The sequence below is a fragment of the Marmota marmota genome, unplaced genomic scaffold (genome assembly GCF_001458135.2).
Source record: "Marmota marmota marmota unplaced genomic scaffold, marMar, whole genome shotgun sequence".
NCBI lineage: Eukaryota > Metazoa > Chordata > Mammalia > Rodentia > Sciuridae > Marmota > Marmota marmota.
Window position 1 is genome coordinate 16986242 of NW_026000168.1, and position 16778 is coordinate 17003019.

The 16778-nt window shown below is 53.8% G+C and overlaps 1 protein-coding gene across 11 annotated transcripts in view; it reads right to left on the reverse strand.

Moving 5' to 3' along the window:
- Positions 1-2333: 2333 nt before the first annotated feature.
- The window catches only part of Tmcc1 (transmembrane and coiled-coil domain family 1), a 173501-nt gene continuing 159056 nt past the window's right edge, over positions 2334-16778 (reverse strand). For all 11 annotated transcript variants that reach the window (XM_048787153.1, XM_048787151.1, XM_048787149.1 and 8 more), the window contains 2 exons: positions 7820-7955; positions 2334-6133 (listed from right to left, as the gene is read on the reverse strand). In XM_048787153.1, coding sequence (XP_048643110.1) covers positions 5819-6133; positions 7820-7955 — 451 coding nt within the window. In that variant the 3' untranslated portion in view covers positions 2334-5818. The remainder of the gene's footprint in view (positions 6134-7819; positions 7956-16778) is intronic.

A 16778-nucleotide genomic window follows, 5' to 3' on the forward strand; every position in this document is an offset into this window, starting at 1 on the left:
TTTTCCCTTTCCTCCTGTCCTTCTGTCCTCTCTTTCCTTTTTGTGGTGCTGGGGATGGGACCCAGGACCTCACATGGGCCAGGCAGGTGCTCTACCCCTGAGCCACACCCCCAGCCCCAAGCTTCAGCTTTCACAAACGACACACTCTATGAAAATTAATCATCTAGGGGCTGTTTGGTATTTTATTTAGAGACAGGGTCTCACTGAGTGCCTCAGGGCCTCCCTAAATTGCTGAGGTTGGCCTCAAACTCATGATCCTCCTGCCTCAGCCTCCCGAGCTGTTGGGATTACAGGTGTGCACTGCCGCGCCTGGCTTAAAAGGGTCTTAAAGGATATTGAGCCATATGGTAGTTCAAATCTTGCTAAGTTGCTTAGGGCATTGCTAAGTTACTGGCTGGCCTCCAATTTACAATCCTCCTCCCTCACCTCAGCCTCCTGAGTCACTGGGATTATGGGCATGCTCCCTCGATCCCAGCTCCAGAGACATCTTGATGGGTTCTGAGTTTTGACCAGTCGAACACAACTCACAAATTTCACGAAGAATAGAGGGGAATTTGCCCAATTATTGTCTTAAGGTTCTAGTTCATGTGGCATAGGTCAACACTAAGATTGTTTTTTTAGATCATGGAATGTTTTATGCAGTGGGAACACCAATGTACTCAGCGTCGTGTGGACATCTGTACATTTGATTCAAATCCCTCCCCCAGCTCCCTTCTGGCTCCCCGATCCTGGTGGGGTCCACCTAGATTTCAACTACAGATGGCCGCCTGTCCCTTCTGATGGGGAGCCCTTCAAGTGTGTATGGCTATTCACCGAGGGGACCAATACTTTATTGTTGGAGGAGAACTATGGTGATTTTCCAAGCCAGGACATGGAGAGTCAGAAAAAGTAGGTGATTGACCTTCTCAAGGTCAAAAAAGGGTCTGGTACCCACTCTGCAAGTGGTCGACCACTAAGCTAGACCTTCAGCCCCCGAAACTCACTTCCTTATCCAGCAAAATGGAACAGCAGAAATAGCATGAGTTGGAGAGTCAAATTCAGCCAAGTTGAAATCCTGACTTTGCCATTTACTAATGAAATGTTGTGTCTATAGGAAAAAATCCAAACCACCGACTCTAGCTTTTGTTTTCCACCTGCAAAATGGAAATTATACCACCTCAGCCAGGAGTGGAGGCACATGCCTGTAATCCCAGGGTCTCGGGAGGCTCAGGCAGGAGGATTGCAAGTTTGAGGCCAGCCTCAGCAACTTAGGGAGGCCCTAAGCAACTCAGCAAGACTGTCTCTAAATAAAAAAGAAAAACAGCTGGGGATGAGGCTCAGTGGTTAAGTGCCCCTGGGTCCAATTCTTGGTATTAAAAAAAAAAGGAAATTGGGAGTAAAAATCAACTTATTAATGAACGTATTATCTAATCGATTAGTGTCCACCCCGTCCCCCAGGGCCTGGGTGTTCTGTGGCTGCCTACCTGCGGGCATTCTCTGACATGCTGATTTGCTTATTTTCTGGTTCCCCAAACCAACTCCAAGGCCAGGGCCGGCCCAAATTCTGACTCCTGGGCCTGTGCTGGGGCAGGATGGCAGATGTGGTATGTCCTGACGTCAGCTGAGTGACACGGTGCCTGTTCTCAGGGAATCCTTAGTCTATAGACATTAATAACTGGGATCACTGTGAAGCATTTCCCTCTGGCCAGGTGCTGGGCTGTACACGGTGGTTTCATTTAACCCTCACAACCTTCTCTTGAGGTGGAGCGGTTATTTTAATTCATGTTTTCATTATGGTTTGCTGTACCTGTACTAGTCTTGATTTTTTTTTTTTTTTTTTTTTAGTACTGAGGATTGAACCCCCGGGTGCTCAACCTCTGAACTTCATCCCCAAACCTTAGTTATTTAGAGATGGGGTCTTGCTACATGGCTGAGGCTGGCCTCTACCTTGTGATCCTCCTGCCTCAGCCTCCTTGTAGCTAGGCTTATGGAGGTGCACCATGGGGCCAGGCTCTTTAAAGTTTTTAGCGGGTGAAAATAAAGCAGACTTTGAGATTATACACTCTCCACTTTTGGGGCTTCTCTGTGTGCCCATTACTCACGGCACAGTTGGGATGTTGACCGTGTGGCCTACATATGAAGCCCCTTCCAATTGTACAATGTACAACCTGCCTATCTGTGCATGTCGGCCCAGCAACACACACAGAATCACACACACACACACACACACACTCTCTCTCTCTCGCATTCTCTCTCTCTCTTTTCAACATTTACACTAGTGGAGAGTCTTCAGATTGGCGCGCCTGCTGCCGGACACCTGAAAGGCTGAAACAAACCCAAGTCCAGCCACCAGGTTAATAGCTGAGGTCTTTATTTCCATTTGTATGTACAGTAAAAGTCCTGCTGCCCATCAGCAGCGGCCACACACAACATAAATCTCTCTCAACACATTAGCAGCTTAAGATCTATCAACTACAGTGTTAAAGTTCACGCGTTCACAAGTGTCATTTCTGTAACTTTTCAGTTCGTGCAAGTGAGTTTTTATTCTTACACACTTGGAGAAAACACGCTTACAGTCAGTCTAGTAGTCCATCCCTACTGAGGGTGTCACCTGGCATACACGACACACAGCGCAAATGTCCACTCTTAGAGCCACATTCAAATCCCCAGGTTTCCTGTGGGCAGGAGGACAGGGGCATGGGAGCCGGGGCTTGGCCTTGGGCACCCGAGGGTTTGGTTTGGTTTTGGATGCATAGAATTCGGCATTCCTCCCACTTCCTACTGTACCTCGAAGGGATGTGAAATTGAAAACACAACCAAATGCAGTGGGAACCACGTGGAATTGAGCTCACTGGGAGGACATGGCTGGCGAGGAGGGCTGCACCCCTGGCTCTGCTTGGCACCAGATTTGGACCCCAAGGGGGACAAGGGAGTGAGTGGGAGGACCCCAGTCAGTGGCCCAGATAAAATTCAGCCTCTTTTTGCATCTTAAGGAGCCAGGGGGTTTCTGGAAAGCCTTCCTCGTTAGGATGCACAGAGGGTAACGGGTGATGGAGACTGGAGCCCACAGCCCTTGGAATGGTGACACACGGGGGAAATCGTGGTCCTCCCACAACCTGAACCGAGTCACCCAGGCGAAGGCAGCCAGCCTCACCCACCCAGGCCAGGCCCAGCAGGGACACAGAACTCAGGAATGCTCCATTTCAAAGAAAACGCACGCGGAGTCACTGAAGTGAGATCGAGTCCTATAGAGAATACTTAAGGGTGAGGTTCTAGAAGGGCTTGGGACAGACAAGGGGACCTAGGAACAGCCACCCGGAGAGGAAACTCGAAGGCAACAGGGGTGGTCAACATGGAGCACAGGCGGGCACCAACAGATGGGTGGCTGCCGGGCGCGCGGGATGCACAGGGTGGCAGGAGGACTTGGTGAGCGGTCAGGACACAGGGGACAGGAAGGCACAATCGCACCTGCCCTGAACTGTGGTGGAAGGGGAGTGGGCCTGTCCGGGGCAGCTCTGGGCCTTCCAGAGGTGAAGACCTTCCCTCGATAGGAACTGTCCCAAAGGCAAATGGGAACAACGTCAACCCGCGCGTCACAGTGCAGATCTCTGGAGCCACTAAGCAGCCGGAGACTCCAAGTTTGTCTGAAAAACTCCTGGGTTTCTGCGAGGGCATTTCTGAATGTTTCTTTTTAATTAACTCTGTAAGGCTCTCTTCTCTTCTCTGAGCAATGAAGCTACAGCAGTCTGTCAAGGTCGTGGTGTCCTTTGGCACTCCTGCTCAAGTCGCTGCAGTGTTTCAGGCAAAGGTGACATGTTAAGGGTCTAGGCTTGGGGACGATTTGTTTTTGGCATGAATGTGAATTGGTTCTGATGGTTTCTATTTCTTAAAAAAGAAAAATCACCCCTGTGGTCCCTGCGCTGGGGGCTCATGGTGACGGAGGCGCACTACAATCATCTGGGGATGGGGTGCGACTGGTACCTGAGTTATCATATCAAGGGGTCCTGGAGACAGCCAGCTGACCGGGCAGGCCGCCTGGCCACAGTCAAAGAAGGCCAGAGCGGTCCCCCATGTCATCCTTTCCCGCACACAGGGCAACGCTGATATGGTTCCAGAAGCAGCTCCTGGCGTGGGGACAGGCAAAGCGGGCTCTGCTCTCTCTCCAGGGCGTGGCCCAGGCCCTGTGCAGCACGTGGGCGCACAGACGGAGGACGAGAGGGAATGGCATTGGGGACCCACACTGCGCGAAGACGAACCAGGCTCTCCAGGCGAGCTCCGAGTCCAGGTCCCACCAGGGTGACTGTCTCCAAAAGTCCACTGAGCACAGTTCGTGAAGACGTCAGTCTCGATGAACAGGAAGCCGGCGACGGGGACACCGAGACGTGGGTCCCTTGCTGCTGCGTGGAATCCCCTTCAGCAGGTCCTCTGAGGCAGGCAGAATAAAGCTTTGAAATGCAGGGAGCCGGGCGAGGAGCAGACAGAGGACGCACATCACTTTGGTTTCGGCCATCAGGGGTGTGACAATAAATTAAGGAAACACAAGGAATCGCTGTGACTCTCCATTTTTCCTAACGGACAGCCCCAGCTCAAGGTCACTGGGTGAATATTTCTTGGGGCCAGTGAATATTTCTTGGGGCCAAACTGTCCCCGCTGTAGCACGCGCTCTGGGGACATGGCCTCCCTGCCCCTGCGTACCTGGACTCCCCACCTCGCTGAGCCGGGGAGGGGTGGAGAGGGGTTGGCAGGACCCCACGAAGCAGCCACCACAGCGGGGCGTTGAGGATGCGTGTCAAGACAGTGCCTTGTCCCCAGCGAGTCCCCTCCTCACGCTGTGTCAGGACAAGAGGGAGCAGCACATTTAAATAGCCACACGTCTCCATTTAAAAACATCACTTCTTTATTTCAAAGGAAAAATAAAAGACCCTCCCAACCCCCTTCCAAAAAAACCCAATAATAATAATAATAATAATAAAAAATCCTATTAGAAACCATAAGGAAGCACTGAGAGTTGGAGTATTACATTCTTCAAGTATGCTGTTCGGGTGTTTTATTTTTAAGGTGGTAACTATGCACACACACACACGCGCGCACACACGCGCACACACACATATTAAAAAAAAAAAAAAAAAAAAACAACCTTAAAAGTGCGGCCAAGGGATTTTGCTGGAAATGACGGGTTGGGGATCTCCAGGGCTGCTTCACAACACTGCAGGAGGACTGTGCGGTGACCCTGTTGCACGAGGCTCTCACTTCTGTCTCCCCGCAACGTGAGGGGACCAGGTCCAGGAGTGACGGGGCTCCAGGGTGAGCGTGAATGGCCAACTGGGTGACAATGCCAGGGAGGTCCACGTGCTCTTCCACGGACGAGGAGATGCCACCCTGAATCCAAAAACTCACACATGGAATGTGGCAGGTTTCACAGTAGAGTCCCCGGGCGGGCGGGCGGGTGGGAGGTGGCGCCCCGGGGCAGGCGAGGGGCTGTCGGTCTTTCTGCCAACTGGGTGTCGCTGGGTGTCGCATCTTTTTAGTGGGTTAGTGAGTCCTTCAGGCCGCAGCTGAGATGCCCTTGGGCGCTCCGGTGGTGGCTGTGTTAAAGGACGGGGAGGATCTGCATCCCAAGGAAAATCATGCTACATAAAAATGATCCAAGATTTTCGCCCAAAAAACTTCTTGGATAAAATGTAAAAAATACTATTGCAATTGCGTCTCTTGAAGAAAAAAACATTATTCTAAATGTAAACAGATTCACTCGACTCTTGCTGTGGGGGCGACTGGAGCAGGTGAGCTGCCCCATGTCCCCGCCGGCCGCCGTGTGCGCTCTCGAGGGCGCGGCCCAGCATCACCTGGGGGACGAGAAGAAGCGCTCCATGTAGCCCAGGAGGGCGTCCCAGTGCTTCCAGAGGAAGGCCACCAGGACCACGAGGAATAAAGTGCTGAACGTCCTGTTGCGCGTCTTCATGAGGGGGACCACGCAGTTGGCCACCGTGGACACGAAGACCAGGAGCACGGCCATGACGGCCAGCAGGATGTTGATGAGCTTGCCCAGCAGGTTCCGCGCCGTGGCGCTCTCCAGCCCCTCCAGCTGCACCACCTGCTGCTGCTGCTGCTGCAGCTCCATCTTGGAGATGCGGGTCTGGCAGGCCTCCAGCGCCTCCTGAGGGCCAAGCAGGGACGTTAGTGCTGCCCCACGCCAGAGTCGACGCCCCTGGGCCAGCCCATGCATCCTGGGCTGTGCCGGCCTCGGGAAACACGCCACAGCCCGGGAGAAAAGGCCAGTGGCCCGGCTCCCCACCCAGTGGCCCGGCTCCCCACCCAGTGGCCATCCCTCCCTCCACGGCTCCCCTGGGACAGGGTCCCCTGGACAGTGGCCATGCTTGCCTTAATATGGCCTGCAGCATTGTAACGGCAAGACCTCAAATGCAGGCTCTCTTTGAAGCATTATTAACTTAGCTGTAAACTCAGGGACTCGGGAGGCTGAGGCAGGAGGATCTCAAGTTGGAGGCAGGCCTTAGGAAGTAGGCAAGACCCTGCCTCTTCTTTTCTGGTACTGGGGACTGAACTAGAGGGCGTCCACCTGAGGCTCGCCCCCAGCCCTTTCTCTTCTCTTCTGAGGCAGGATCTTGCTCAGTGGGTGAGGCTGGCCTTGAGCTTGTGATTGATCCTCTTGCCTCAGCCTCCCAAGGCCACCCAAGGCTACCTGGTTTCTGAATCAAGTCAGTGTCTGATTTCAGCCCAGAGGAACTGTGACCTGCCCTGATGGCGTTACACGGCCCTTCTGGGTTGATCTCCGTGTCACACGCTAGACAAACGTTAAAGTGATGTGTTCTCCTCAACACCAAGACCTTTACCCTGAGTGTTCATGATCTGCCAAGCATCCAGGGGACAGGATTGATTTCCCTAGCCATGGAGACACATCTTCCAAAGCTGGAGCCTTGGGCTTTTCTGGTCTTGGTTCCTTTTCTTCTTTTTTTGGCACTAGGGATTGAACCCAGAGATGCTTTACCACTGAGCTACATTTTGGGTCCTTTTTATTATAAGATGGGGCCTCATTAAGTTGCTGAAGCTGGCTTCAAACTTGTGACCTCCTGTCCTAACCCCCTGAGTCCCTGGGATTATAGGTGTGCGACACACGGCCTGCTCTGGCCTTGCTTTGATGGCTCTTGAGTTGCCTGTGAGGCTCGGGCAGCTTTAGGCTGAAGCCAGCTAGAGGTGGAGCAGATCTGCCCAGCCAGACCACCTTGACGGGGAAAAAACCCTAAAACGCAAGTAGAATTCCAGGCCCTGGAGAAAAGGGCAGCTAGGCAACTTGTGGGGACATTCTTGGGCCCTGAGGTGGCTGTACCCCAGTTTCCCAGGCCACCTCCCTTCTCTAGACAAGCTTCTTGGAAGAGGCTTTCATCATCTGGCATCTCGTTCCCTGGGAAATACTCTCTACAGAAATAAGGAAAAAATCAGACGTTCTGTTTCTCCATGGAATACAGCAGCTCTTCACCTCCAACACCTGCCTCAGGGGCTTCTGCCCAGCTGCATGGCACGTGTCTGCAGGAGCTCTGGCCCTGGCAGCTAGGACAAGGCCCTCCCTCTCAGGGTGCAGAAGCCAGGCCAGGTGGCCCTCGCATGTGACAGAGCTGCAACCGACGGACAGAAGGCTCTGGTCTCCCATGCAGAGCCTCCTGGGAGCCCAGACACACTTCCACGACCCCGAGCAGTATGCAACCCAAATGGCCCAGACCCCGGGGACACCTGGCCCAGAAGGGCGGGTGCACTGCAGCGGCAGGAGCTGCTGTCCACGGTCCGGCTGCTGCCCCTGTCCCGTCCCGCCCTCCTGGCTGGCGCTCACCTGGATGTCCCGCGCCCGCTCGTAGGACTGGTACGCAATCTTCTCTTCCATGCTGGCCAATTCCTGCTTCAAGTTCAAGATTTCGTTCTGGTGCAGTTCTGTCAGGTCATTTAGCTGCTCTTCCAACCGTTCACACCTGACGGGGGCAGAGAGGGAGAGTTTTATGCATCCTGCAAGGGAAGAAAATAAACCCCTAAGAAACCAAGTGGCCCGGGGCATCAGGGCATGCCGCATGCAGCTCTTGGCCTCAGCTTGTCACAGGCCAAGTCACACAGCAGCATGGCTTTCTAGGGTTTTCTCGGCGCACAGCACTGCGGCCATCAGTACCGGGTTGGGGGTGGGCACAGCCGGGACCTGAGGCGGAGCAGCACGTGGGAGCAGCACGACTGGAGCCCCGTAAGAACCCTCACCAGAAGATGGGCAGCGCCTGAGTGGAACAGGACCTGCCAGCAGCCACCAGCGCCTGTCCCAGCACTGCCTGTTCACCACCTGGGGGTCCGCCACTCAGGGCCCAAGGCCGGCCCATCACCAGCGCTGGGCCATGGCATGACGTGTGAGGCGTGCTCAAGGGCGGGAGCCCTGTGGGAAGCAGGACAGCGCCTGCCCGCAGCAGGGTCCCTTCCACGAGAGGGGGGAAAGCCAAGGTGACTTCAGGGGTGGAGGAGGGAAACCAAGACCAGCGGGTGACAGGGCAGACTGGCTGGAGGCCCGTGGGGCTGGACAGTTGGGAGGCCTCCTTCCTGTTCAGCAACGAGGGTGATGCTGAGTTATGGCGACGTCTGGGGGTGAAGGGAGTGGCGGTGTGTGTGGGGGCACCATGCAGAAGTTCCCAGGACAGAAGCAGCTTAGCACGCGCAAGGGACAGACAACAGGCCAGAGTGGAGGAGCTCAGCAAGGCCCAGGGAGAACGGAGACGGGCAGGTCCCCCTGGGAGTCGGGGTGATTTTGCCGACCCTGCGCCTCCAGCACCTAGGAGCACACAGGAAGGGTCCCTCCACATGAGGACGGAACCTGGGGAGGGAGTCTAAGAACCCACAGGATTAGGACAGGTTTACAGGACGGGATCAGAGATTCCAAGTGGGAAAAGAACATGGTCAAGGGCTGCAGGCAGAAATGCACAGAGTCACTAGAACAGTGATGATGTCACATATCCCAGAAGGTGGGCAGAGCCGGGTGTGGTGGCGCATACCTGTCATCCCAGCCACTTGGGAGGCTGAGGCCGGAGGATTGCAAGTTTGAGGCCAGCCTCAGCATCTCAGTGAGGCCCTTTTCACAATAAAACATAATAAAAAGGGCTGGGGTTGGGCAGAATGGTGATTGTGGAATAGACGGTGAACGGGTCACAACGCAGATTATAGAGGGGGGGGGTCACATGATGCACACAGAAGAAAACCAGTTATCCAGCAGGGTAAAGAGTGCATCTTGGGGTGGAATGTGTGCGGAGGCCCAGGAGCCAAGGGGCTACATGGGTAGAAGGGCTGAGAACCACGCATTACAGACACTGGAAAATGGTGCGAGAAAGAGAAAAATGAATGTGTCTCTAGTTTCTGGTGACTAGGAAGGAATCCGCTGTGTTGGTCAGCGGGCAGGGCTCACCCCATGGGGCAGCATCTACCACCAAGGCAGCGCAGGGCTCTGCCTATGAACCTGGGGACTTCCAACCAAACAACCACAGGCGTCCCAGACTCGACCCCTTTAAAAAGTCTTTCTTTTACATGTTGATGGGCTTTATTTTCTCCATTTCTTTATATGCGGTGCTGAGATTTGAACCCAGTGCCTCACACACATGAGGCAAGTGCTCTGCCACTGAGCCCCGACCCTGGCTCCTGTCCCCTGGTTTTCGATGACACCTGCAGTACGCGACCTTCGAGGAATACAAAGGACGGCTGTTTTATGGTTTCATGCTGCAGCATCACCAACTGTTTGCCCCTTTAATAATTAGATAATAATGGCTACGTCCTGAACTCAGTCCTTCTCTAAGTAACTAGGAGTAAAACAATTTAAAGTCATGATCCGTCCCTGTTTGCTGTGTTAACTTAGTTAGATGTCCTCTACCCTTGGTAGGAGCCTCTGCCTGCTTTCCTGTGTCCTGTCACCTTCCTGGCACCTAGGGTGATGTCCTCCTCAACCTGCTGCCCCCAAGGCCTGCTTGCATAGACTCCCCGCGAGCTCGCTGCCACCACACCCTGTCCTCTGGTGAGCGTCCGTCTTAGCCCAACGTCTTGTGCGTTTTCAGCGTTTGACAATTTCTTTAGTTTCCTCCTTGCCAGAGGGGGCTGCAGACTTTCTGGAGGTGGGATTCCACGTGCTGGTCTTGCTGGCACTGTCGCTGAGCAGTGGACAGGGTGCTCGGTGTGAGGCCCTGGGCTCCATCCCCAGCACAGAAACAGAACAAGAGCCCCCTGCAGCCCCCAAAATGTGCAGGTCTCTATGCTCACGGGGAGGCTGTCTGGCAACAGGGTTCCTCTCATGCTAAGCCTCAGGGTGCTGGGAGGCGGGACCGTGGCTGTGTGAGTGGCCACCAGCTGTAGGCTGACCACAGCAGCCCCCTGGGCCACCTCTGGCACGTGCTCCCTGGGCTGCTGCCCCAACCTCTTGGCCCACAACCTGTGCGGTCTTGCAGGCCTGTTAGGGCTGCTGGGGAAGACCCCGTCCACCTCTTCCACTGTACAGGGGAGGAATCAAGGCTCCAGGAAGCGCCAGAGGACACCCAGCCGGGAGCAGGAATCAGGATATCCATCTGCTTGACTTTTAAAACCCAAGGTCTAAAAAAAAAATGTTTCTGGTGCGAGGGACGGAAGCCAGGGCGTGTGGTGGTGAGGCAGCCAAGACCTGCCGCTGAGCCCTCCTCAGCCCCTGAGGCCCAGGGTCTTCAACGGCACATGGTGATGTCATCTTGAAAATGGCCAGCAGGCACAGACCAACCCGCTCCCTATAAACGTCAGCAGGCTGGGCCGGCCTGGCAGCCACCCAGGCCCTGGCCAGAGGGAGCTGAGGCTCTAGCTGCCCCGATGGCCTGCAGCCTGCCACCAGGTGGGCTGAGGGAGGAAGAGGGGGCACTGAAGAGATCCCAGATCTACAGTCAAAAAGTGCTGGCGAGGACGCGGAGAAGCCGGGCCCCCACCTGCTGCTGGGGGATCGTAGAATGGTGCCGCTGCTTTGGAAGAGCTTGGTGGCTCCTCAGAGAGTTAAGCAGAGTCCCCGAGGCCCAGGATCCCACTCCAGGTGTGTCCCGGGGAGAAGCGAAGACCCACTTCACCCCACGGGGTCTTCCCACTGCAGACGGCTCAGGGGCAGGAGGCACTCCTGGTCCCCTCCCCTTCTCACCAGACCTTCTATAAGGTGCAGCGAAACCTCTGCCACCCCAGCAAGGGCAGCTCCCAGCATCCAGGCCGGGGGTGTTCTCTGGTAGCAGCTGGTGAGCACGGCCTTGGCCTTGGCGTTAGCCACCTGGCCCCTGTGTCCACACCCCAGATAAAGACAACACAACCGAAGGCAGCTTGTCCCCAAAGAGCACGAGCAAGAGATCAAAGCAGTCAGCAGCGTGGGTTCAGGACGGAGTAGGGTGCTCTACCCCCAAGCTGCACCCCCAGCCCCTCTGTTTTTTTGAGACAGGGTGTCACCTGGTTGCTGAGGCTGGCCTTGAATTTGTGATCTTCCTGCTTCAGCCTCCCGAGTCACTGGGATTACAGGTGTGTGCCACCGTGTCCAGCTTCAAGACGACCTTGACATGACTCAGGTGGCTGAGGCAGGAGGGTCTGGAACCACACGAGTGTGTTTCATCAAGACATACAGGGGCTGCGGCTGGGGCTGAGCGGTAGAGCGCTTGTCTCCCATGGGGGAGGCCCTGGGTTCGACTCTCGGCGGCACATATAAATAAACGAATGACATAAAGGTCCCACAACTAAAACACCAAAAGGCATCACCTTACTAGATGTTCATTCTGTGAGGACAGGAAGTTACTACACCTTGATGAATTCAGATGTCAAAAGTCATGTAGGTGAAGTAGTGGCTCCTAGGGACTGAGGGTCAGAATTAAAAGTAGATTTTAGTTCAGTTTCAGAAAGAAGAACTAATACCTGTGACTAAGACAATAAGAAAAAAGTATCTTAAAGAAAATGAGACCTTGCTGCTGGAGGAATTCCAGGGGAGACTGCCTGACAGGGGTACTGTGGAAACACTGTTTATTGAAGGAGATTGAACTCGACTCCTGGGTCCTTTTTTTGTGGTCCTGGGGATTGATCCCAGGTCTCCGGCATCTAGACAAGACTCTGCTACTGACTTCCTTCCCTGTCCTCTCCCGTCCTGGGACAGGGTCGTGCTAGTTGCCCAGGCTGACCTGGAACTTGGGATCCTCCTGCCTCAGCCTCCTGAGCAGCTAGGATTACTCAGATCTTTTCTGCCCCTAGACTTTGAAGATTCTTTCTAGTTAAGGAACCTATTTTTTCTTTTGAACATTAAGTGCTGTCACTATGTTTCTCTTCACAACATTAATTTCAACAACTCTACAGGAGGTAGGGAAATACATGAAATAGTGGTGATGTATCATCTGCAGAATGGGGGTGAAATACCAGGATTTATTTGGTAGCATGGTGGTATGGACTGGTGATGAATATGGGTTAGAAAGTTCTTTAAAAAAACCCCAAAACTTCTCAGCACTTGTTTCCAAGACTCTTGAACCTTATTATAAGTCCGTGTTTATCACAGAGGGGTCAATAATGAGTCAAAGGCTCTGGAAGCCATTCTCAGAGCAGGTTTGCTTTGCCCATGTCGTATGCAAAGCCTCCTGGTCTTGACTCCGTCCACTCCTGTTTCTATTAGCACCAGGTGGAGAATCTGCTCAGTCCACGTTCTGGATTCAAGCTCCAGCTGTGCATCTCACCAGCAGGGGACCTGTTCCTCTGCAACGAGGGAATCCCTATTCCATAGGGCAGCCGTGACGATGGGGAACGGAAGTCATGCGGCTGGGCAGAGATGGCTGTGTGGGTCAGCAGTGTTACCACAGGCACACGTCCGGTCTCATTTTTGTCTTTTGGAATTGTTGGAGAAACACCAGTCGGTGCCTAGCAGGACTTCTTCCCGGTGGTGAGATTAGGAGGTGGCTAACTAATGTGAAAGGCAGAAAGGGGACAGGGGAAACTGGTCACTTCCCTGGTCTCCAGTGGGGATCCACGCAGAGTGACCTGGTTGTGAAGGAATGCCCTCACGAGCCATCCCCAGAAGGCCCCGTGCCTTGGGCGGTGACCTGCCCTGCCCACTCCCTGCTCCCGGGCGGGGTCCTCCGTTTTGCCTGGTCTGCTCCCCGGGGCCCCTGCCGGCCTGGGCTGAGGGCCACCCTCCCAGCTCTCTCCCCACCGTTCCTGGTGAGGCCCTTCAAGGAGCCTGCCTGTTGGTCTGCGATGCTCTCTGGCTCCGCTGTTTCCACTTCTGACTTCCTGCTCTCAGCCTCCATTTCTTCGTCTATCTCCATGATCTCAATTTTATGGGTTTTGGAATTTTCACGGTTTTCAGCATATTCTTGTCTTTTTTTTTTTTTCGTGACATCACACAATTGGGTCTGGTGGACACATCTCTGTCCTTCCAAGTGCAACAAGCCCTTCTCATAGCTTGCTCTGTCAGGAAGGCAACGCACAGGCTGACAGTAGTCCCTGCCGTCCCCTGGCTTGGGCTGGCCATACAATCCAACAAGTCGCCCTCCCTGGATGAAACTGTCTTACCTGTGTTCCTCTCATGGGGTGTGTGTCTGTGTGTGTGAGAGAGAGCGCGCGCGAGAGAGAGACACACACACACACACACACAAAGGGTCTCAAGTCAATTCTACCCTGATCGTTAAGAGTGTCCGGAAAGAGCTGAGTGGCCACTGTTAATCCTCCCCACGCCCTTGAAGAAAATACGGTCCTTCAGAGATGGAGCCACTTACTCACAAATGCTCTGTAAATTCATGGCAGGATCTCCTGAAGCCGAGCACCTTCCCAAGTTGGGAGTGGTGTCTATTATCAGCCAGTAGTTAAATAGCAGAGCAGGGCTTGGGTAAGTGGGGTGAGCTCAACTTCCCAGCAAATGAAACAAACAGGTTACGAGACTCGCCAAGGTGGTAACAGAGCTGCGGGACCCACAGGGAAGCAGGACCCACAATGGTCGGTGGTCACAGAGGACCTGTCCTCCTTAGTGCACCAACTGACAACCACCAGCAGCTAGTTCCCTCTTCAAGTTGAAAGGATTACCTGGGGATTGTGGGCTTTCTTTCTTTTTTTACATTCATGTTTTAGCTGTAGGCTGACACAGTACCTTTGTTTTTCTTACGTGGTGCTGAGGACGGAACCCAGTGCCTCCCGCATGCTAGGCGAGAGCTCTGCCAGCCCCAGCCAGGGAATGTGGCCTTCAGCTGACACCCATTACAGCCCCCAGACGGCTGAGCTGGCCTCCCCTCCTGAGCACCCACAATCGGCAGGAAACACCAGGGAGGAAGCGCAGGGGGCCACCCGGCTGGAGGCTTTTGTAAAAGATTATGAACAAAGAGCTTGGCGAGATGCCCTGTGTCTTGGAATGCAGACCTGGGCTGGCTCAGCCCCTGGGGACCTCACTGCCTGTCCTTACAAACACTTTCCCTCGCAGTCCAGTGGCCTGGAAGACGGTTCCTTAGCTCTTTCCACAACCACACATTGTGGGAAGCCCAGCCTGGTCACGTGTGGCCGGAACCAGCCCCGGTGTGGTTATGTCACCCACCTGGGAAGCTCTGGCCTGCCAGGAGGCTAGCAGAGGGCCCAATATAAACAGGTGGAGTTTTGGGTGGAGGAGTGCGTGTGGGGGAGGAATTGGGGTCCAGCCCAATCCACTCAATCATCAAACACCAAGACATCAAAACGCCAGCCCCAGTATCCACCGTGATAACCACCCTCCCTGCCCAGGTCTTTTCATGTGCAGCGTCTGCCTCCGAGGAACGCACCTTTATGAAGCTGCTTCTACAGGAGTCCTTGCCCTCCGCCCTCCTCCGTGGGAGGCACTTTACTTTTATAAGAAAGAAACAGGAGGCCCAGAAAGACCAGTGACTCCGGGTGAGCGAGTGAGGCCCAGTCAAGATCTGAACCGTGGGCTTCAGGCCTGGGTCTGGATTTGCTTTCTTATCAATCCTATTGATCAAATGCAAAACCTAACAGCAAAGAAAACACCACCAGGCGCTCCTGCCCCCTCCCAGCACCTCCACCGCTGACTCTGCCCCTGTCCCTTGGTCACTGGCGGGCGGGTGGTTACCATCTGTCTGGTTCTAAAATGGAGACACCAGGTACCTCGGGAGTTCAGAGGAAGAACATCTCCGTCTTCTATTAAATATTAACAACAAACCAAAAACGTAGAGGGAGAAAGAGAAGGGAGATAATTGTGTGCAGCCATCCACAGGTTAGTTTTCAAAACCAGGAACTCCCCCTTCAGGATGGGACCCCTGTTCTCTGGACCTGCAAGGTGTGATGGGGTGGGCTGTGACCTCCCTGCGATCTTGGCTGGCACATGCTGGTCACGCAGCTCCATTAGGAATAAAACTAGCACAAGATTACTAACCTCATTTTTAAGATTTTTAGTCAGGGATCCTAATTCATCACGACCCAAATGATGGATATCTAAAAATGGCCTGAGCTTAACTATTAGCAAAGAAAAAAAGACTTATATTAAATTTCACTTTTTAAAGAAAATAGGTCATAAGCGTATTTGGGCAGATGAGACCCACACTAAAAGCAAAACCTGATCGACTAAGGACGACACCATCCAGATTTGGTTGGAGGACAACAATCCATAGATGAATAGTAATCTTGCAAAAGTGTTCTGGTCACTGGATTGGTCAACCCAGCAGCCACCTTCCTTGATCATAGATAGGCCAGGGCACTTCTGGGTTGGATTCCTGATGAATGAGAAAGTGGGTGAGGGCACCGCTGGGAACAGGCCAGCCTCTCACGCAGGCCTGTCTGGGAGTGGCTCGGGGTCTGGAGCCACCCTGAGAGCCTCTGGTGCTTCCCTAGTTGGGCAACAGGTCACTGGGGCAGATGGTGGAAGCAACTTGTGGAGCAGGTACCGAGATAAACAGGAAGAACCAGGTCCCCGGCCGACACCCCCAGGCACCTCGGAGCAGACTACGTCTCTAGTAAGCACCCTGCCTCGGAGCTGCATCCCCAGCCCCAGATTTTGTATTTCCCCAGAAAATGAGGCACGGGAGGAGGCATTTGCTGAGCTCCTACTCTATTTTTCCACCCGTTTTCCGGTGCTGGGGATTGGATCCAGGGCTTCTTACATACCACACAGGATTCCATCAGACAAGCTCCAGCCCCCCGCGTTCCTGCTCAAAGCCAGTACCTACTAGACGCTTCCATACATATGATCTCATTTAACAAGCTCCACAATCCTGTACAACAATATCATCACCTTGTTTGTTCACCGAGGCTCAGATGAATTATAGGACCCACTCAAGGCCACACCGGCTCAGGTGGTGTCAGAACCAGCAAGTCAGTTCAAGCCTGTCCAGCCCAATGAATTAGTGGGGATTACAAATTTATCTTCTCCCTCCTCCCTCCTCTATTAGCTCTTTAGGGGCTAAGTTGGGAAGAGCTAACCCGTACTATAGTACACTTTTGCAAGATCACGATTCATCTCTCTCTCTCTCTCTTTTTTTAAACACAATGCCTTTATTTTTACGTGGTGCTGAGAATCAAACCTGGGTCCCGCCCGTGCTAAGCGAGCGCTCTACCGCTGAGCCACAATCCCAGCCCCTACAAGTCTCTTTACAGGAGGTCCTACCCTGCAAAACAACGTCTCCCTTATTTAGTTTTAGATTTTTATTTTGAGACATGGTCTCCTTAAGAGCCCAGGCTGGCCTTGAATTCGTGATCCTCCTGCTGCCTTGACCTCCTGAGTGGCTGGGATTACCCGTGTGTCCCCCACGCATGACAAGTGCATCTCTTAGGGATTTTTTTTC